The 20,050-nt window shown below is 40.9% G+C and overlaps 1 protein-coding gene across 1 annotated transcript in view; it reads left to right on the top strand.

Moving 5' to 3' along the window:
* Positions 1-3,288: 3,288 nt before the first annotated feature.
* Positions 3,289-20,050, top strand: part of adamtsl4 (ADAMTS-like 4) — a 41,085-nt gene continuing 24,323 nt past the window's right edge. Inside the window, exons 1-4 of the mRNA XM_028470665.1 lie at positions 3,289-3,551; positions 4,895-4,949; positions 8,428-9,032; positions 10,673-11,369. Coding sequence (XP_028326466.1) covers positions 3,529-3,551; positions 4,895-4,949; positions 8,428-9,032; positions 10,673-11,369 — 1,380 coding nt within the window. The 5' untranslated portion in view covers positions 3,289-3,528. The remainder of the gene's footprint in view (positions 3,552-4,894; positions 4,950-8,427; positions 9,033-10,672; positions 11,370-20,050) is intronic.

The raw sequence follows: 20,050 nt of genomic DNA, 5'->3' as shown, positions 1-20,050 counted from the left end.
CATACATGAAATACTCAAGTACACGTAAAAAGTAGCTCAATTAAATAGTCCTCAAAGTAAAAGTTACAAGTTACTTTCACCCCCCATGTTTATTTTTGGTAATAAATCTTGCCACAGATCCATTGCATACAGTAAACATCTCATGATAATATATAATTTACTTAGTCACGGTTGGGTATAGGAATGTAATAAATTACTTTACTTTCTTTTAAAACATACTTAAGTACAAGTAGAATTATTGATTTAGAAATAAAAGCAACTCAATTACAGTAATGTGAGTACTTGTAATCTGTTACTTTCACCTCTGGTTATTGTGTTTTGAGATTCCAGAGAAAAAGAGGTGAAGGGAAACAGGGAGGGGGCGGAGGCCTCTAACGTAGTGACGGACCATTGGTATCCACGCCAATGAAATCTGTCTAATTGTAGTTCCTGATAGATATGGTGCTTGGTTGTGTAGAGATATCCATTTCACTAATCACACACTAAACACACACACTGGAGGCTACTGCAGATGTGTCGGTGTGTGTTTCCCCTTCGGAATCTGTCCTCATCATTCCTGAAACGCCTTTGACATTAGTCTTTTCATTTGGACAGATCAAATCTCAAGCCCCTTTTTATAATAGGCCTAGAACTTCAATCACAGGCTCTCGGTGGGCTTTGAACTCACTAATCTGTGTCACCATCACTGTGTCCACATTGTAGGATCTATGTCCAAGAAAAGCAGCGGCGGCGGCCTGGTCCTGGGGTGCCTCAGATTGTGTGTGTGAGTGTGTGTTTGCCATTACTGTATATACACACATACACACAAAGGTCCGTCCTGGGCTTTTGTTGGTCTCTCGTAAATTTCCTCCTCCCCTGGATACAAAGTGAAAAATGTTAACAAGAAAGGAGGCTGCTACTCTCTCGCTTAATAGCGTTAACATAACCACTAGGAAAAAAGCCCTAAACCTAAAAATAGGAACTAAGAATTAAGGTTATATAGTAGAACACCAACATTATATTCAAACACGATCCACCATCTACACACAGCTCTAATGGGCTGCAATGGGATGATGTCCAGTCAGACACAGTTGTAGACAACCCCCCACTTCTGTCCCTCGTTGCATAACCCATCATACTGCTCACAGTGCTTCACACCATTTACACTGATGTCCACCACATATATCATTACGTGCGACCAGTACAAGACAAAACCTCATCTGTAGTGGTAACATTTCAGAGTTTGGAGGATGCCGCAAGACGTTTAATGTTAACTTAAACAACTAGGAACGAGTGTATCATACTGTATCATGTTTTCCCTGCAGTCTGTGCCTTCTCCTCGCCCTCCGCTGATTCAGGTGTTTTGATGCTGGAACAGGCGGTTCCTGAACAATGGTTCACGGCTCATCTAGTTTGGAACACTCGGATGGTCTATCCTTCTGTCCTATTTTGTTTTCCCTTCTGTTCACTAACCCCAACCAGTCAAAGCGGATGGCTGCCACCTCTGAAACTGGTCCCGCTGGAGATTTCTTCCTATAAAAAAGAGGGAGTTTTTTCTTCCCACTGTTACTAAATGCTTGTTCATGTGGATCTTGTTGGGTTCTTTCTTCTTTTTTACTATGGACTAAAGTTGGACTAAAGTTGAAGGATTAAAAAAGAAAATAATGATTTCTGGTTTTGCTAAAACAAATTAAGTCTAACTTTAATCATCACATTTATAGTGAACAGTTGTCAGTCGTTTTTAGAAGTTCCAGAAAACAATTTTAGATCAGACACTCAGTGCATAATGAGCCGTAAAACATTAGAAGTTTGCTTGCATATTTCTGTTAACTGTAGGTTTTTTTTTAACTCCCACAAAAGTTTATGAATTACAGTTAAAGTAATATAATAGGATGTCCCACTTTTGCCCGGAGTTTGGGATTTCGGTGCACATGACTTTCTGTATATATACGATAGGAAATATATCCACTACTCGTTACCATTTCATTTAGTGAGGTGATAGTATTTCATTGCCTTTTATGAACATTTAGTCTCTGTTTTCTTTAATGAATGCATATTTAATGTCATTGCCTCTGGTTTGGTGTTGGATTAATGATGGACAATCACAGTCATTTAGTGTTTGTGATCATGTTTTTTGGGAGAACAATCCAACTGCTCCAGTTTGCAGTCCCATTAGGGAAGCTAATAATAATAATAATAAATAATCAGTTCAGGCTTTTCAAACAAATTTCACACCTAAAGTTGAGATAATTCAAGTTTTCTCATTTCACATTTGTCTTGTTTTTCCTTTCAGCCTTTACCACACACAGTCGAGCCCTGTGGCCTGTTTAGACTTCATGAAAACTATAGCGACTTCAGTTGTGCAACAACATAAACAAAGATGCAGACACAAATTCTTAAATAGATCTCAGAAGCATTGTGTGTGTGTGTGTGTGTGTGTGTGTGTGTGTGTGTGTGTGTGTGTGTGTGTGTGTGTGTGTGTGTGTGTGTGTGTGTGTGTGTGTGTGTGTGTGTGTGTGTGTGTGTGTGTGTGCTTTGATATGCTTTCAAATGTCAGAACAAGCCTTTAAATGTGATAAAGCGAGCTTTGTTTTTGTCCCAGCCCAACTAAAAACATTTAGTTTAAACTTTAATCTTCTGTGTTTATGTCTTCACAAAGGGATTGCCATTGTGTTGGCTCATTGATGGGTTCATGATGCTTTGCTGTGTGCTTGTGTTGCTGAGGATGCTGCCAAATGTTTCGGACCAGGATCATTACTTGGTGACAGAACACAATGGATCATTCTTTTGCTGAACTGTACAACTAAAATAAAAATAAAAAGCAGCTCCAGGAGTTATTATAGGGTCCAGTGTGTGTGTGTGTGTGTGTGTGTGAGAGAGAGAGAGAGAGAGAGTTGTGTAATCTGTTAATTTTCTCTCTCTCTCTCAATTCAACTCAAAACAGCTTTTTTGGCATGAGAAAACAGGTTTACATTGCCAAAACAAGTGTGAGAACTATGTACACACGAAAAGATTAAATGTTATAAAATAGCTACATTTGTGCAAAACAATAAGATTAGAATAAAATAATAAAATAGACTAAACTCAACTTTATTTATAGAGCTCAACATAAAACAAAGTCATCTGAGTGCACTTTAACAAAATATAAAGTCCATAGTAAGAAAAAGAACCCAACAAGATCCACATGAACAAGCATTTAGCGACAGTGGGAGGAAAAAAGTAGAACCAGGTTTTCTCTCTCTCTCTCTCTCTCTCTCTCTCTCTCTCTCTCTCTCACTCTCTGCCCCTCCCTCCCGTGGTCCATGACTGCCAGACGTCACCAGTTTATAAAAAGGACCCAAAAAGTTGTGGCGTGAGTCCGACCAAGAGTAGAAAAAAGCAGAGCCCTCCCCACTCCTCAGAAGTCACGGGGAGTGATATTGGGACAGAGTGGAGAAGAACCCACGCAGGACGTGATTTCGTTTTCAGGAGTGCGCGGACTTTGGAGGAAAAGCTGGACTGATAGTTTTTGGAGAGCCTGGAGTGTGGACGTACTGGGACTTTTAGAGCATGCGGGTCGGTCTGTTGTTCAGGTAAAGCTTGTGTCTGTCCACACACAGGTTCTGCATCATCATCATCCTTCCACTAGTGGAACACACAGACTGTTAACCGCAGTGCAAAAATAATGTTGAAGCTTTTTTTTTTGGTTTTACGCACGGTGGTGTCCGGTTGCGCACTGCGCGCTGAGCTGGATCTATGATCGGAATTTACCCAAAGGCATAAACTGGGCACTTTTTCTCACCTCGGGGTGGATTGTAGTAGTTTTCAACTTTGATGTAAAAGTTGTTTCCTCTCACATAAACAATATTGGCTCAGATGTGGAAACGTAAACGCGTGTAGGGGGTCGTTAGTTCGGCCTGAGCGGCTCTGTTGTGTCGGACTGGGCTGGACTTTTGGGGTAATTGTGTAGTCTGGTGTGTGGAAGCTCCCAGTGACCGCGGCGGTGCACCACACTGGGGAGAAAGCAGCAATTACTCTGAGTACATGTGGCTTGTGGGCTGGTGATTGCGGTGGTGGTTTGGTTCTGTGCGCTAAAAGTCCATTTGAGGACTTTCCCCTGTATGGTGTTCACTTTGTTCCCGGTGCACTTGTCTCCAGTTTATAAAAGCTGGTGATTAAAGACCAGATTTCCTCTTGCAACAAGTGCAGATGTCCAACTTTGAACCTCCATCCTGTCCTCTGTGCAAGTAAAGTCTGATGGGCTTCAACACGGATTTTAAAACCAAATTACATTCATTTTCCCATCGCTGACTTTTGATTAACGACTCGTTTTCAAATCCATATAAAGTCATACATTTTCAAATTAGGTGTTTTCTGAAACCTTCCAAACCATAAACCAACACAAGCCTTAAATTAAAAGTATCACCATATTTTATGAAGGGGTGTGTGTGTGCGTGTGTGCGTGTGTGCGTGTGTGTGTGTGTGTGTGTGTGTGTGTGTGAGAACCACATGCCCAGGGTGTGTACAGACCCAGAGAGGCATGTTGGAGAGAAATCTATTGCTGTTCCAACTCCCAGGCTTTCCCAGATTGATTGAGATGTTTGCCCGTGAACCTTAAGGAGAGAAAAGGAAACTTTTGTTCCCCCCTTAGCCCCCTCCCTGTGTCCACACACCACCTGTAGTGGTGGAAGAAAGCTGGTCTAATTGGTTGTTAAAGTACACTTAGGTCACTGGAACATTTGATAGAGTGTTCACTCAACACGTCTAACACGAGGTTTGAAATAAATGTGCACGGATGGAATGATGGGGAAAGCTGTGAAAATCAAAAGCCTGTGTGACATTGAGCATCAGTTATAAAAGACCTCATTCAGACGGATGATGTTTGAACTGCTGTGTAACTAATGCCTGTTTCACCCTCTGTCCTTCATTCCTTCAGGCTCTGTGTGCTGTGGGGCCTTGGAGTGGCCACGGTCAAGGCCGCCAAGGGGACGGTGAGTCATCAGATCATCCTGCTGTGTCCACAGCAGCGTCACCGTAGAGCAATGAAGGGTGTTAGCGGTCAGAGGATAGGGTCACTTTTTCCATTTCATGCTTTCACACATATATAGAAACCTAAAGCATGGTACACACGTAGATTTAAAAAAATCTGAAAATGGATTTTTTTGTGCTCGTTCTGTGTGTGTGGCTCCGATAATCACAACAGCAAACCGCACACACATGACCATTCTGTCCCACCGCGGATCTTCCTCCAAGCTAGAAATCTTGCGTGATCAAACAAGATCTAACAACGTGATCTAACGTTGCGTTCCAAGCAACTCGGGATTTTCCGACCTCCTACTTTAAAAAGTTGGAACGCCACCTGAAGTCGGAGCTCCTACTCTGTAAACTCAGGAAAAAGAATCTGATATCATAGCAGTCAGCCATGTTTGAGATTTTTCAACGTGCTGCCAATGAACTTGGAGATCAGAATTTTCGACTCAGAAAATCTATGTTCCTAGTTGGCTGGAACGTAGCATTACGTGTTTCTCATTCAGCTCACTACTTGATCGGTTAATAGTTACATTTTGTTCCACATCACAAACCACAGGGCCATGAGTCGGGAGTCGTCGGCTTTCTCCTCACTCATGAGAAGTTTTAGTTGTAAATGTTTAAACAGGTTTAATATTTCCAATTGTTTTGCAGCTGATTATCGGGACAAATTTACTCTTAACAGACCTCAGACCACAGTCTTTCTTATAGGATATTCTTATGAGACATAAAATAATCTGGAATTTGCCATCCTTGGTCGGGAAGGGGGGAAAATTGGAACAAAAACAGCCTGATTATCTTTGTGTGTGTACCCTGCTTTAAAGACTAAAGCACTAAATAACTAAAGCACTGTGTAGTGAGGTGAGGAGTCTTAAATTAAAGCTACGTATAAAAAGGCAGGACATCACTGACCAGTAGGGACTGTGCTAATGAGGTTTTGTGATACCTTTTGTCAAATTTAAACAAATAAGATTTAAATATGTTCAAGCAGATCAAAACTGCTTTGCATTCAATAGATTGCACCTCTGTGTTTTGCTTCTGCAACGGACTGGCCCCCCCATGTGAATTTGAACTCAAGTATTTTCTCGTCCAAATGTCAACAGAACAAATGTAATCCTTTGATATCTTGTCCCTTGATCACAGCACCAAACTTCTGTGTCTGCAGCTGCAGAGAACTCTCCTTAAAAGGCAGAATATTTTTATTATCAAGATGTTTTAGTTGATTTGCTCGGCCAGTGCAGGGAAGCAGCCACAGTCCACTTCACGTCACATCGTATTCTGCAGCAAGAGCCAAGCAATGTTTCACTTCTGCTCCACGTCCCCATGTTGGCAGCAGCGTACACGGCACCATTCGACTCGTTTTGATGTGAGGGGATTGCATTTTATCACGTTGGAAGAAATACAAACTTCCCAAGTCGTAAAACAACACTTCTACTGGAAACATATACAGTTTGTCTGCCGGTTTAGAGGTTTGGATTTCCCTCTGCTTTTAAATCTCTGAATCCCTGTTGACCTCTGAGTCTGACAACTTTATTCTGCTGCACAAGTGCACACTGTTTATATTGTAATAATATGTAAGCAGTAAGCACGTCCCAAACAAAATGCCAAGTTTGTGTTTACAAAAAAAAGGGTAAATGATAAAAGAAAATAAGATGTGACTGTAGAATTCAGAGTTGTAATGACTCCTTTGTGTTTAAGTGAAACTAGTTTGGAAAAGTGACTTTAAACGGTCCCGACTTGCACCAGTATGATCACTTACCTAGAACATGAATGAACAGGGGCCCCGGACATCTTAGCTGCACCCCTGACTGCTCCCAGTCTGCCTGCACAGCGTTGCTGGTGCTAAACCAGTAGCTCCAGAGGTCGAGGGCGACTGCTGCGGGGTCACTGAACGGAGCTCATTAATGGCTCCAGTTATGTGGCAGCTGTGTGTTTGATGTCACTCATTACGACAGAGTGCCCCCCACCACCACCACTCCCACACCCCCTCACACACATTCAAACCCTCCCCCATCTTTCTATTTCACATCCCATGGTGAACGGAGCACCTTTATTGTACAGGTGACCAGTATAAAACCCCATTGAAACCAGAGCCAAGCTTACACCTGTCCTCTCTCTGGAACCCACAGTTTGCCCACTTTATTTACATTTGCCTTTTCTACCCAAACACGCCCACGATTACGCACTCATAGAGAAGTTGTTGGAGCACGATTTATGTTTTTGGTTCTTTCTCAATGGAAAGTTTTGTTCAGCCACGTACGTTGGCCGACCTGCCAACATGGCTTTGATTGTGAAATGAAAAGAGAAACATTTATCTACGGCCATAGATCAAAAAAACCTTTACCTAGCACCCTGACGTATGCACTTAAACTAATATTACCAAACAGACGCACACTGAGCCAGATTCGGTCCGTTCTGCCTCACACTTACAGCATCAACTTTGAATGATTGTATCTGCTCTGCTGGCAAGTGACCTAAAGTCTCTGAGTGAAATAAGGTGCTCTTTATACTTTGGCCCGAGACTGTAAAGCTCATCACTGAAGTTTCTGAGAAAAAAGTCCTTGCAGGGATTTAAGACTTTGTTATGGTCAAGGGTTTTACAGCGTTCGACACTTCTATGGTGCTAAGTTTTACAGTTTTTGTTATTTGTTTAAACAGGAGTTGGAGTTAGAATCAGCGCTTTGGCAGAGCCGAGCAACTGACTTTAAATGACATTCCAGCCCCTCAATGTGTGTTGCAACAATGTCATTCTTTGAGTTGAAAAAGGAAACTAAAGTGTGCCCCCAAGCCCTGCAACAAATGAGGTGCACAATGATTTGTAACTATATGACTGCCAATCTAATATCTTGGATGATACTAAAATAGAGCTGAGCAATGACTCTGCTGGAGATGATATTTAACACCAAGAAGATAGCTCCAGTTCATGTAAAGCAAAGAAATTGGAAATTAAAGTGTGTTTTCACCAAGTTTTCTCTCTCTCTTCAAGTTTAACAATAAAATGAACTAAAAACCATTGAACTCAGAGAGCACAAATCTCCGCCAAACACCAAATATCCTCTTTGCCAGATATTGGCAATTAGCTGGATCAGTGATCCTGATCATAGTACCAAGATTATTCACAATTTAAAAGCTTGTTAGAAATGTCTATCATAAATAATGATACAGAAGGTTCAAATGTATGGACAACACCCACTTTTTTTTTTTTTTTAAACATTACAAAAACGTGATGAAATGCACAATCCGGATTGTTTTGGATGAAACTCGTTGGGGTAATTGAGGAAAAAAACCCAACATAACAGTCATATTTCATAAAGATCAGTCAATAACAAACCACATATTTTTGAAATTTTGCTCTAGATGAGATATCGGGATTTTTTTCTCATACATTTTGTATCTCACCAGGTGTGTATTTGTGTGTGTGTGTGTGTGTGTGTCATCCAGGTGCCAAGTCGAATGTCAAGACAGGCATTGGAGGCGGATCTTGTGGACGGGGTGTGGTCAAACTGGGGGGAGTGGTCTGAGTGCTCTCAAACCTGCGGCTTAGGCGTCTCACACCGGAGTCGTAAATGTGCTCCTCCTCCTCCCCAGGCCCCTCCCCTCTCCCTATCACCCCCTCATTGGGCGGGGTATACGCAAAGAGGAATGGGGGGTAACTATATCTCACCCATGGGCTCTTACTACCCTCCTCGTTACCCTGGGCAACACTCGCCCTATCACTCCTCATCGGTGTCCATCAATCATAACCAAGGATTGTCCCTCTTTCGAAGTGTTCCATCCAGAGGAGGTGGAGGAGGAGTGGGAGAGGGGGGAGGAGGGCCTCCAGTTATGGGACATAATCGTCAGCCAACTCTCTACCAACAGGATTACTCAGCAGCCAATCAGGATCGCACATCTTTCCATCGATCCCCTTATCAATCGCCCTCATTGGGCTACGGCCAACCAGGACGCATCATCAGGAGGCCGACCAATCCAGGAACAACCAGAGGAGGAGGAGGCGGAACCAGGAGGTCTGTCTCCACCAATCGGGAAAGTTTACCTGTGAAAAGGTGAGTGAGACTTAAACTAAGAGCAATGTAAACTTCACTGCTCCTTAGAGTTAGTTTAAAGCAGAGAACTCATTTAGTTTATGTCCCTGTTCATTAGTGCTGGGTGATATGGACCAAAACTTGTATCTCAATATTTGTTCTCCAAATAGTGATTTACAATAATAATCTCAATAAAGTCTAATAAAGACAATTCTGGGTTAAATTTGCTGATGAAAAATGCCACACAGACATATTTATCAACTAACAGCTGCACAATGTGTGCCACTTTGGGTTTTTTCTCCTCTAAGGGACAGCATGTGTGAGTGAGTTCTGTAGTGTTGGATTGTTTAGGGGAAGGTCTGGGTTAGGACACATTCAGCATTTCACCTAACTGAGCTTTTCATGCTGTTCTGGGAAGTAGCAAAAGCAGGGACTCCTAAAACAAGTATTTTAATACAAAATAAGCTATAAAAAGATATTTCAGAAATTTGGAAAAATTGTAAAAGACACTGTTTGACTGTACTCTATTAAATACATGTATGATGTGCTCTGCACTGTATGATTGTATTGATAAAAACAAGTAAAAAAAATCACCTAAATAGAAAACTCAATATATTTTGAATCACGATGTAATACCCAGCCCTATTGTACATATATATATACTTAGAGGTGATGTTTCTCTGCTCTGAAGGGATGTTTCAATCTTTATGAACTAATCCAGCATTTCACATATATCACTATAGTGTCATAAAATGAGGCTCGATGAGAACTGGAATGCACTCTGTATTCTGACACTTTTGTATGAGAACCAGAATTCCCTTTACAATAACTTCAGCTTTGTATCTGTGTTCACTGTTTTTTCTCTTTCCTTGAAACACTTTTGTTATTCAATGAACTCTGCAGAAGAACAATATTTCATTAGAGCCATGAGTCATAGTTTTATGGCAGATGGGCCTTTTTTCTTATCAGTTGGAACTTATCACTGAGGCTTAGATCATAGCACAGTTACTCATAATCATCTTATTCATCAGATATTTTAATGCTCAAACAACAATGATGTCGATCATTACCTCTAAGGGATTTCCTTGTTTTCTGTTATTTTTCCAAGAATACTGAATTTTTTTACTGTTTAAGCCAAAAGTCTGCAAACAGCACAGAAACACTAGTTATTCCAAATGATGTAACTTTTTGTTAATACATGCATTTAATTTCCTCCTTATTCAGCAAAAAGGAAGTGAGTCCAGCATTGCTGGCAGTAGCAGCAGGTTTTTTTTTTTTTTTTTTTTTTTTTTAGTAAGCAGCACGACTAACAAGTTGACATGAGCAATAACTGGCACCTTTATACCGAGCAGAAAATGACAATTTTATTTATTTATCACAATTATGAAAAGAACCTAATCCCTGGGAGATTTAATCACCAGATATGTCACAAATAAAGAATTGGAATTTTCAGTTTAGTTCCAAGCAGGAGTCAAAAATGATTGTTTTTTGGGTATTATAGCTTTTTTCCACATCATTGTTCCTGTTTTTGTCAGTGTTTCCTGCTGGCTCATAATTATGTTTTCAATTAGATTGTTTGCTCTGTTTGGTTCCCCTCTCTGAGAATCCATGTGGCCTTTTCTGATTCAGCCAAGTACGTGTTTTTCTAATTTGATTTGCAGATCTTCCACCATCCGTCCAGGCCAGTTTGGATATGGCAGGGTACCATTTTCCTTGCCTCTGCATCGTCCAAACCGGCAGGTTCGCCATACCATTAATGGGACTGATGAGGTTGTTGTGGAGGAAACCTCAGAAACTCTAAGAGAGGACGAGGAGGAAGTGAGCGATGGAGAAGACATGGGTGCAGAAATGGAGGAGGAGGATATTGGTAACACAGAGGAGGAGGTCACCAACACTCCTGCTGAGGAAGAACCCTCAACGACGACGACGACAACAGGCCAACCACAGCGACACATGGACCAACCATCTCACTCCCAGGCAGAAATCAGAAGGAGCAGACAGCGAGTTTCACCTTTTCAGCCCTTCCATCGCTCGTCAGTACCGTCCGTTCACAGTAACCGACATCGGTTTGACTGGCACTCCGTCACCGCTCCACCTCCTCCCATTTCCCCTCACTCCCGCTCCTCTACTTCAGATCTCCCTTTAGCTTTTTCACCTCCTCTCCATCGCCCCGGTCCTGTGCACAGAGACAGGGAGGTCCACCCCGACTTCATCCCCCAAAGCAACATCTACCCCCTCCAGCACCCACACAACTCCCACATGGGAATAGATTCTTCTCACAGTGATGAAGGAAGAGCAGCTCCTCCTGTGTACAGATGCTTTGGGCCTGAGAAGGAATACCGCAGGTGTTTCTCACAGGTAGGACCAAGTGATTAAGTTCAAATGTTTTCCTATAAACAAAAAGATGACTTATTCTGAGAATTTTCATCTTGTTTTTCTCATACTGTATTCCCCTCCCCCGCTTCATTTCAATGCATACCTTGTGTTAACAAGAGCAGGAAATTATGCTAACATTGGCAGGACAAACTTGATAGGTTGATCATTTCTCACCTTCAACACTGGCTACTTCTCTGTGAGCATTCAGACGGAACATGCACGTTTACCTCAGGCATTTGTACAAACCGAGTCACACCTCCACAGTAAATCAGTGCATGTGTATGCATCCCTGTGAGGTCGTGCGTGCGTGCATGAGTGTGTGTGTCAAGCTTTTTTAAAGGTCCCATATCATGCTATTTTTCACCAATCTCCATTTTGTTCTAAGAACCCCAAAAACATAGGTTTATTTTCCCAAACTCACCTGTTTTCCAGAGTTTTAGCCTCTGAAAAGTCTGATTTGCGGCCTACTTATATATATTCATGAGTAGGCATGTCTATAGACGGGACACTGACTTCCTCCTCCCCGCTCGATGACGTAGGGCCTTATGACGGCCCGCCCTCCTCCCACCCACTTCGTAGCCGAGCTCATGCTGCTTTATAAACACGAGACAGAGCGTGGGGGCGGGGCGTTCGCCGGTACATACATAGACTGTAGAAAATACATACATAGCACTGCGCGAAGGACGCTGAAATGCTCACCTTCGTGGGCGTGTCTGTTTACATGTCAATCACTGCAGAGAGCTTCCTGGAGGCGCGGCTTTTCCAGCTCAGTGCCGCGTCAAATTTGTCATCAAAGTGGGAACGCGTCATCAAATTGGAGCGAGGTGTTTGGGCTCACCCTGCAGTAAGAAAGGAGCAAATCACCCTCTAACTAACAATTGAGGGAATCAATGAAAAAAACACTTTAAGCATGTGTATGAAGCCCAAATAACACTTTGATGATGTTTAAAGCACAGAAAAGTTGATTTAGCTTAACATGGGCCCTTTGAAGTTGCAGTATGTACGTTATTTTTGCCGTCATTTGGTCATCTTTCTTCAGAGTGCTCCATGAGCTGTTTTGGGTGTTATTATTGGCTGCTCGAATGAAGTCGATGCGCGTTCATGTACCATTGCAAGTAAAAGTGTAATGGCGGATGTTCCAGCATAAGTCCCCTTCGCAGCGTGAAGCACAACGATTACACGCAAAGCAAGCAGAAAATACATATACTGAGTTAGAGGGGGAGTGATTACAGATGGGATAAATCGCTTGTAAACCCAAGAGAGTCATTTCCAAGGTAGAGAGAACTGCTTGTGTGGGAGCTTTGAGGCAGAGGAGGAGCAGTGAGCCTGTAGTTACAGTCCTCACAGGAGCGAGTAATACATGCTTTCATGTCTTTAAAACATCAGAAAACTGTTCAAAAACACAACACACAACAAAGTCGCTAAGAGCTTCACAGGGAGGGGAGCGTGGAGTGTGGAGCATCTCATGATTCCACATACTGCAGCTTTAATGTGTACGTCCAGTCTGGATAGAAAGAGTTCTGGCTTATTGTGCGTCTGTGCATCACAATGAAAGATGAATCTGTAAGATATGTGGGTGCTGTCAAAGGACACTCAAAGTGATACGCCCTCAACATGCAGTGCAACGGCAACGTGCGGCTTAGCAGCACTAGTGCACTATAAACATATGTTAACATTTTTAAGCATCTCAATCCCTACTCCGAGCATCATCCCGGTCGTATCACATGCTTGGCACGATGCTTGTGGTCTCTCTCTGAAGCTGCTTTGAATTATTGTCATACCTCCATGCTACTTTCAGGCTTACTGTCAGTCATTCTCTTTCCCTGAGGAAGCAAACATGTCTTACAGCTTGAAGCCCAGATGTTCCTCTGCTGTGTTTGACTTTCGCCTAGAAATTTACATTTTTGCCAATAAATAAACAAACTTCAATAAACAAAACTGTATTATTCATACCAAGATGGTTTTAAGTGATACTTAGGGCTGGGCAAAATAAAATAAAGTTATGCATATCAAAAATGTTCTTCTATGCAACGTAGAACAAGACCATTTTGTTTATTTTGATTTAGTTTTATTTGAAATCTTTTATTCCTCACAGGAACGTAGCAACTCCTAAAGGAGTTCCCTATTTCTCTTTTTATTTTGACTATTTCTTTCCTGTCTATCACTCGCATAAATTCCTCTCTACACCACCTCACTCTCCACATTATGTCCTATTAATGTATTATATAGATTGATAGCTTTTTATTGTCATTTTACAAAGTCATAAAACTAAATTTGTAGCAGCTTGGAATGATAAAAATAAAGTCTTAATAAATTAAAACATATTTACTGGAAGTTTACTGGAAATTCCAATGTAATTGTTTTTAAATGTTATTGCTAATGTGCTAAAATTAAAATCTTAGATGATTTAGATAACCAGGAACCATTAAAAAGACATAAGTTCTTGATTGCCCTACACTTTCTTGTTTTTATGTGTTTTCACTGCAAAACAATAGTGCCACATACAGGCCTAGCCTATTTTTAATGAAGTATTTTTTTTTTTTTTTAGAGCTTTACTTTGTGTGAACGCAGGAAATTTTAGGAATAATGTTGCATGGGCAAAAGCAAAGACAAACACATTTTGTTCAAAAGAAAAGAACAAACGCTAAATGGCAGGAACATGATTCTCAAAGGCACGGGACAAAAATAATTTGGTTGACATGAGACGGGGTATTTTTTTCACTGCGCCACATGTAGAAGGTTTATCTTGAGTGAGAGTGGATGATAAGATGTAAATGAAGTGGCACAAACCCACTCACACGTACACCTGCACGCGTCTACAACATTCCTCCATGGAATGGAAGAAGTGGACACTTGAATCTGGAGACTGTGATGGCGCTCTGGGCCTCTCGACTTTTCCCACTTCAGATAATCTTTCTCTCCTTCCTTGGTTCCGCAGCGTGCTGATTGTCCCCTTGGTGAAGCAGGCTCAGTAGCTGGCAGTGAACGTGCCCTATGTGTGCCAGCCCTGCTTAATGACAGTCCTGTGATGGCTGCTGAGTCATTGGGTTACACATTTACCCTGTGTTGGCCCCAGCTTCCAATTTGTTTAATGCTGCTGGAGATTTATTTTTATTATTTTTTTTCATCTGCGTTTCCAATGCAGAGCTTTGTCCAGGCTTGTTGTACATACTGCTGTAAACATTTGTTTGACACGTCATCTATTATCTATTTGCTGTGTTTGTCTTTTTCACCTTCCGCGAGGTCTGTTGCATGTGTGGCTGCGTGTGTACATTTGTGTTTTTTTTAACAGTTGCATTGGAGGGAAAGGGGAACTGAGAGGGGAGTAGAGGAAGTGAGAAGGGCAGGAGGTGATTGTTGGAGCGCAAGTATGAGGGGAAGTTGGTCAGGAAAGTGACACAGTTAAGTAGTAGAGAAAGGGAGCACTGTGCTGAGAAAATCCACACATTGTAGTGGAAGCGTGAGCAGCAGAGCATGAAGGCGAGGAAAAAGGTAGTAGGAAAGAAAAGATGATCAACTATTCATGGTGAAAAGCTGAGTGAAGGTGGCAGTCATGAAGTAATAAAATAAGGAGTGAGAGTTGACCTAAAGTGTACGTTTGGCGATGAGTCGGATTCCTGGAAACGTTTTCTGCGTTCAGCTGTGACAGGGGGAGTTCATAAGCACAGAGAAACAAAAAGAGAAGTTATTCCTTCAAAAAGGAAAGGGCAGGAAAAGGTGGAATTTCAGAAGAAGCTACCCGACGTATAAACAGAGACAGCTTGAAGCAGACAGCTCCAGAAAACAGATCCTTTCCTTTTGTTTCTGAATTCTATCAAGTTGCCTTTCGATGTTCGTCTAAACATTCCCACTCGCCAGAGCTCTCCTTTCTGTCCTGATTTTCAAAGTAAATATTTATCCAGAATCACTAACCATGAATAACACTATAGCAACCGCTGATTGAAGGCTGTGTATTTGAGACGACATGGTGACACATTGGTGTAATTTGTATTGAGGACACAGACAAAACTCTGAAAAATAGTTTTTTTTTATCAGGTCTGTGCTTGTTTTATCCATTAGGATCTTGTCAATCGATTCAGAAAATGAGCCCAAGCAAATTATGTGACTGGAGGCATCGTTTTTTTTAGACCACTGGGTCTGGTTTTTTTGATGCTATATGCTTCCATCCACTCTACGGGTTGCCCCATGCCTGCAGCGTCTGGTGGAAAAAGCAGCGAGTTTACTTTAAAAATAAAAGACATAAAAGTGTTGGATCATTACACACTGAACAAAAAGATGCCACTGTGCGGTGTGTTCATTGTAAAGCAGTTTTAGCATTTTTTCTTATTGGCACTTTGTCCAGCAGTAGCTCAGCAGGTAGATCTATTTAACACAGCGGACTTTTTGCAAAACACTTTTATTGACTAAATATGGGTCTAAAATCATACGATTTTCAGTTTAAAAATGTAAAACAAAAAAAAAAAATAAAGACTGCAATGTGTAATTTCTCTTACATGATTAACCAATTAAAAAATGGATCGATTAATCGATTACTAAAAGAATGCAGTCATACATTTAACCCTTTATTATGTTGTTCTGCAGGAGGAGAAAAACAACGAATGGCAGAAGAATTAACGATCTTCCTTTTTTTTTTCAGTTTTTGCGTAGCACACTAAGAATGAATCAAAAACAGATGCTAATCAAACTAAAAACACATACATTTTCTACATGGTTTTTGGTACACAATAACATACACATGCATTTGGAGAAGCGGAGGTTTGCATTAGAGAAGAAAGGTAAAAGAGTGCATGTGTGTGTAAGAAGTGATATAGTGGTGACGAAGATAGCACAGTCAGAAAGGTTCTAGATGAAGTGAAGGTCTACAGGACTGTGGTGAGAGTAGCCGCGCTATACGCTTTAGAAATCCTGACACTGAGCAGAAGACAGGAGGATAAACTAGATGTGGCAGAGCTGAGGTGGTTTAGGTTTTCACTGCAAGGGAGAAGATGAGAAGAATTGACAGGATTAGGCCTGCATACATCTGACGGAGAGCTCCAGTTGGACAATGTGAGAGAGACCGAGCTGAGATAGTGTGGTCATTAGGGATGTAACGATGAACCGTAAGGCAGTTAAAAATCGATTCATAGGTATCACGATTCACATCGATACTGTGAAAATCCAGAAGTGTTGGCGGCAGGTGGAATCTGCTAATACTTTCTATCTGCCGGCCTTCTACTTTTAAACATGTTCATAAATTATTCCTTACCCCTTTAGCACCGAAAAAATATCTGTAATATTACGTGAATATCTGTAAAAGTCACGTTTTTCTATTAGCTCTGTCTGCTAGCATAGCATCTCTTCTTCACTGCAAGATATCTGCATGCCAACCGACCACTGGGTTAAGGTCCAAACAAATATCGGACCTAAATACAGTGAAATTACTGTTTGTTTGTTTTTTAAGTACAATTGTTAAGGCACAAAATACATTTTCAGTTGCAATTTTAAAAAGAAAAATAACTATTATGCAGTTTTGCATTGTTTACTATAGAACCAGAATTTAAATTAATAGGCTTTTCTTCATTTGTATTATTCCTTTATTTATTTAATTCAAGATTTATTTTTAGTTAGATTGCATTGTTTTGAATAGTTTATCAAGGGATTCTTTTGACAATGAAATATAAAAGGAAAACAGTATAGTTTTTTATAGTTTTTTCCCCCAAAAAATAAAGGAATATTTTTCAGTCATCATTTTTCTACAGTCCCATTTTGTAAAATAAATCGTGAGAGAATCGTATCGTGAACCCAGTATCGTGAATCGAATCGTATCGGGAGTTGAGTGAATCATCACATCCCTAGTGGTCATGTATGTAGGAGAGATGGTAGCTACAGTATGTCGGGAAAAGAATGCTATGAAAAAGAAGACTGTGGTGAAAAAAGTTGTGTTTTACTGGTCATTCTGGACTTAGGTGTAGCTGCAGTGATTACATTGTCACAGCAACTGTTCATCAGCATTGACTCTAGTCAATAAATAGAGATAAAGGCTGTGTTCGAAATGTCACACTCCATACGATGCACTACAAACTGAAGAAGTATATACTATATACCATAAGTATGGTTAAGAGGATTAGGATGATGACCGTTCCCACTAAAGTATACTTCCATGTTTCCCAAGATGCATTTCAAACATTCAGCGACAAAAGCCTGAAACACCCTGAGGCTAAATATCTCCGTAGATTTGCCACCTTTGAAGGTTCTGAAAGTATTTTAAGTGAGAAAGTGACCAAGTAGAATATCAACATAAATCCATGAAACTCACAGAAACACATTTCATGCCGACATTTTGGAGATTTTCAAAGACCAGCCATTGTGCAACTCACTGAACTTCTGGTTAACTTCAAAACAAGAGCCCTATTTACAAAAGCATTAAAAACTAATGGAAGACAAGAAGAGATACTTTTGTTTTGAAAAGGGGATGTTTGATTTTTAGCTTGAAGCCAGTCCCTGGAAGATTTTATGTTCCGCTCGCAATGTACCATGGGGCGGTTAAGTATGACTAGTGTGCCCACCGTGCATACTTCAAAAATGTCCCGGCATAGTGCATCCACATACTCAATCTTTCCATGCTATGTCATGCAAATGCACTACAAACTCATTTTGTCGTCAGACTGAGTAGTATGTTAGTATGCGATTTCTAACACAGCCACTGCCTTTATTACCACACACCTGTAAGCTGACAAAAGTTCAACAAAACAATCCTTTTGTTGTGCTGCTTATCTAGCAGATGGTTGACCTGTCTGCAGTGATAGTGAGATCATGTAATCATAGGCTGTTTATATGATCAGGCCGGAAATTCTTTATTATGAGCAGCATGAGCACAAAGCCACACTCCTCAGCTCTAATGACAGAGTTCAGGCTCCACCTCGCTCAACGCTGCTGTTTTCATCAAGTGACAAACAAGCCCAGATGTGTCGGCCTGTGCCTCACAGACCACATGGCCTCATTCAGTCTGATCCGGCTGTTATTTGATTTTAACAAGCTGAGATACCTGCTCTTGTTCAGCTCCTGTGTGCGGCGCGGAGGTTTCTTTCATGTTGCTTTCCATCGCTCTCAGTCTTTCTTCTCACTTATGTTACAGCCTGTTCGTCAGGTCTCACCCACTAACACAAGTCATTATTTTGGGTGCCTTGGAGGAGAGGTCTGATATATAACTTGAAGCTGTGTGGTAAACATGAGGTCACTTTGAGCATCTAGTTGGTAGGAGTGGTCAAAAAACCCAATTATCGATTCTTGACATGGCATGTTGGAACAGTGGTTAGTTTCATATGATTACATCATAATAATTATCAGCAGAGGAGTCTCTTTGCCTTGCCTTTCCTTGCCTTGCCTTTATAAGAGTTCATTTTTACTCTTGAACAATTGAGAAAAAAAAATCATGATTCTGTAAGGTCAGGAAGGCAAGAACCTCTGATTAGTCTACATCACCGTAATTTGTCTGCATTACTTATAAACACTAACATATGTGACGTGAATCTCATTGTTCAAAGGTATTACATGGTGTTCAGTGTTGTGTGATTAACATGAGCCCCTCAAACCCATTGTCGGACTACTTCCAATATTCCAATCCTGATTAATTAGGAAATATCATCTACATGATAGTTGTGGTAAAGACGAAACAAACTCACTTGTGTCTGATGAGATGAACTTCACAGCTAACAAGAAACACGTTTACACAAAAACACCAGGCCACCGTGTAAAAACCACAAAAATGTTTCAGAACATAATAACAAGAAGACGAACTTCCAAAGCAGAAGCCAAAATTAAAAATACAAACAGATACAAACATGAACAACATCCAAGAATGATTCCTGCCACACAAACAGAAGTGTGGTTTATAGGAGAAACCTTTACAGACAGTTGTGGATTATAAAGCACTTTAATTACAGAGTCCTTGGAAAGGAAGAGCAGCTATGTTACGTTGAGCTTTAGTTTATTCAGACAAGGTTTTTCAGGACATTTTTATCTCCCGACATGTTTCGACTGTCAACTGCCAGTCTTCGTCAGAGGAGTTCTGCTGATCGCCTTTGAAGTTTCGCTTGACTTTCATGTAATAGTTCCAGCGAGATTCATTTTGTCTTCTTTTTGAACAGTATGTTAAGTTGAGGTTTAGTTTATTCAGACAAGGTTTTTCAGGACATTTTTATCTCCCGACATGTTTCGACTGTCAACTGCCAGTCTTCGTCAGAGGAGTTCTGCTGATCGCCTTTGAAGTTTTGCTTGACTTTCATGTAATAGTTCCAGCGAGATTCATTTTGTCTTCTTTTTGAACAGTATGTTAAGTTGAGGTTTAGTTTATTCAGGCAAGGTTTTCAGGGAATTTTTATCTCCTTTAAAGGAACCATCAAAGACAATCAGCAGAACTCCTCTGACGAAGCTTGGCAGTTGACAGTCGAAACATGTCGGCAGATAAAAAAATCCTGAAAAACATTGTCTGAATAAACTAAAACTCACCTTAACATACTGTTCAAAAAGTAGACAAAATTAATCTTGCTAGAACTATTATGAAAAGCAGCTATGCCCAGGTGTTACAGTAGAAATCACACGAGTGCATGTAGATTTAAAAACACCCATAGGAACAATGCGGAAAAGCTCCAGGAAAGGCTTGGTTTTGTGCTTTATCTGTATTT

Source organism: Gouania willdenowi, chromosome 16 (genome assembly GCF_900634775.1).
Source record: "Gouania willdenowi chromosome 16, fGouWil2.1, whole genome shotgun sequence".
Classification (NCBI taxonomy): Eukaryota; Metazoa; Chordata; class Actinopteri; order Blenniiformes; family Gobiesocidae; genus Gouania; species Gouania willdenowi.
Note: the sequence above shows the minus strand (reverse complement) of the source record. Positions and strands in the feature narration are given on the sequence as shown.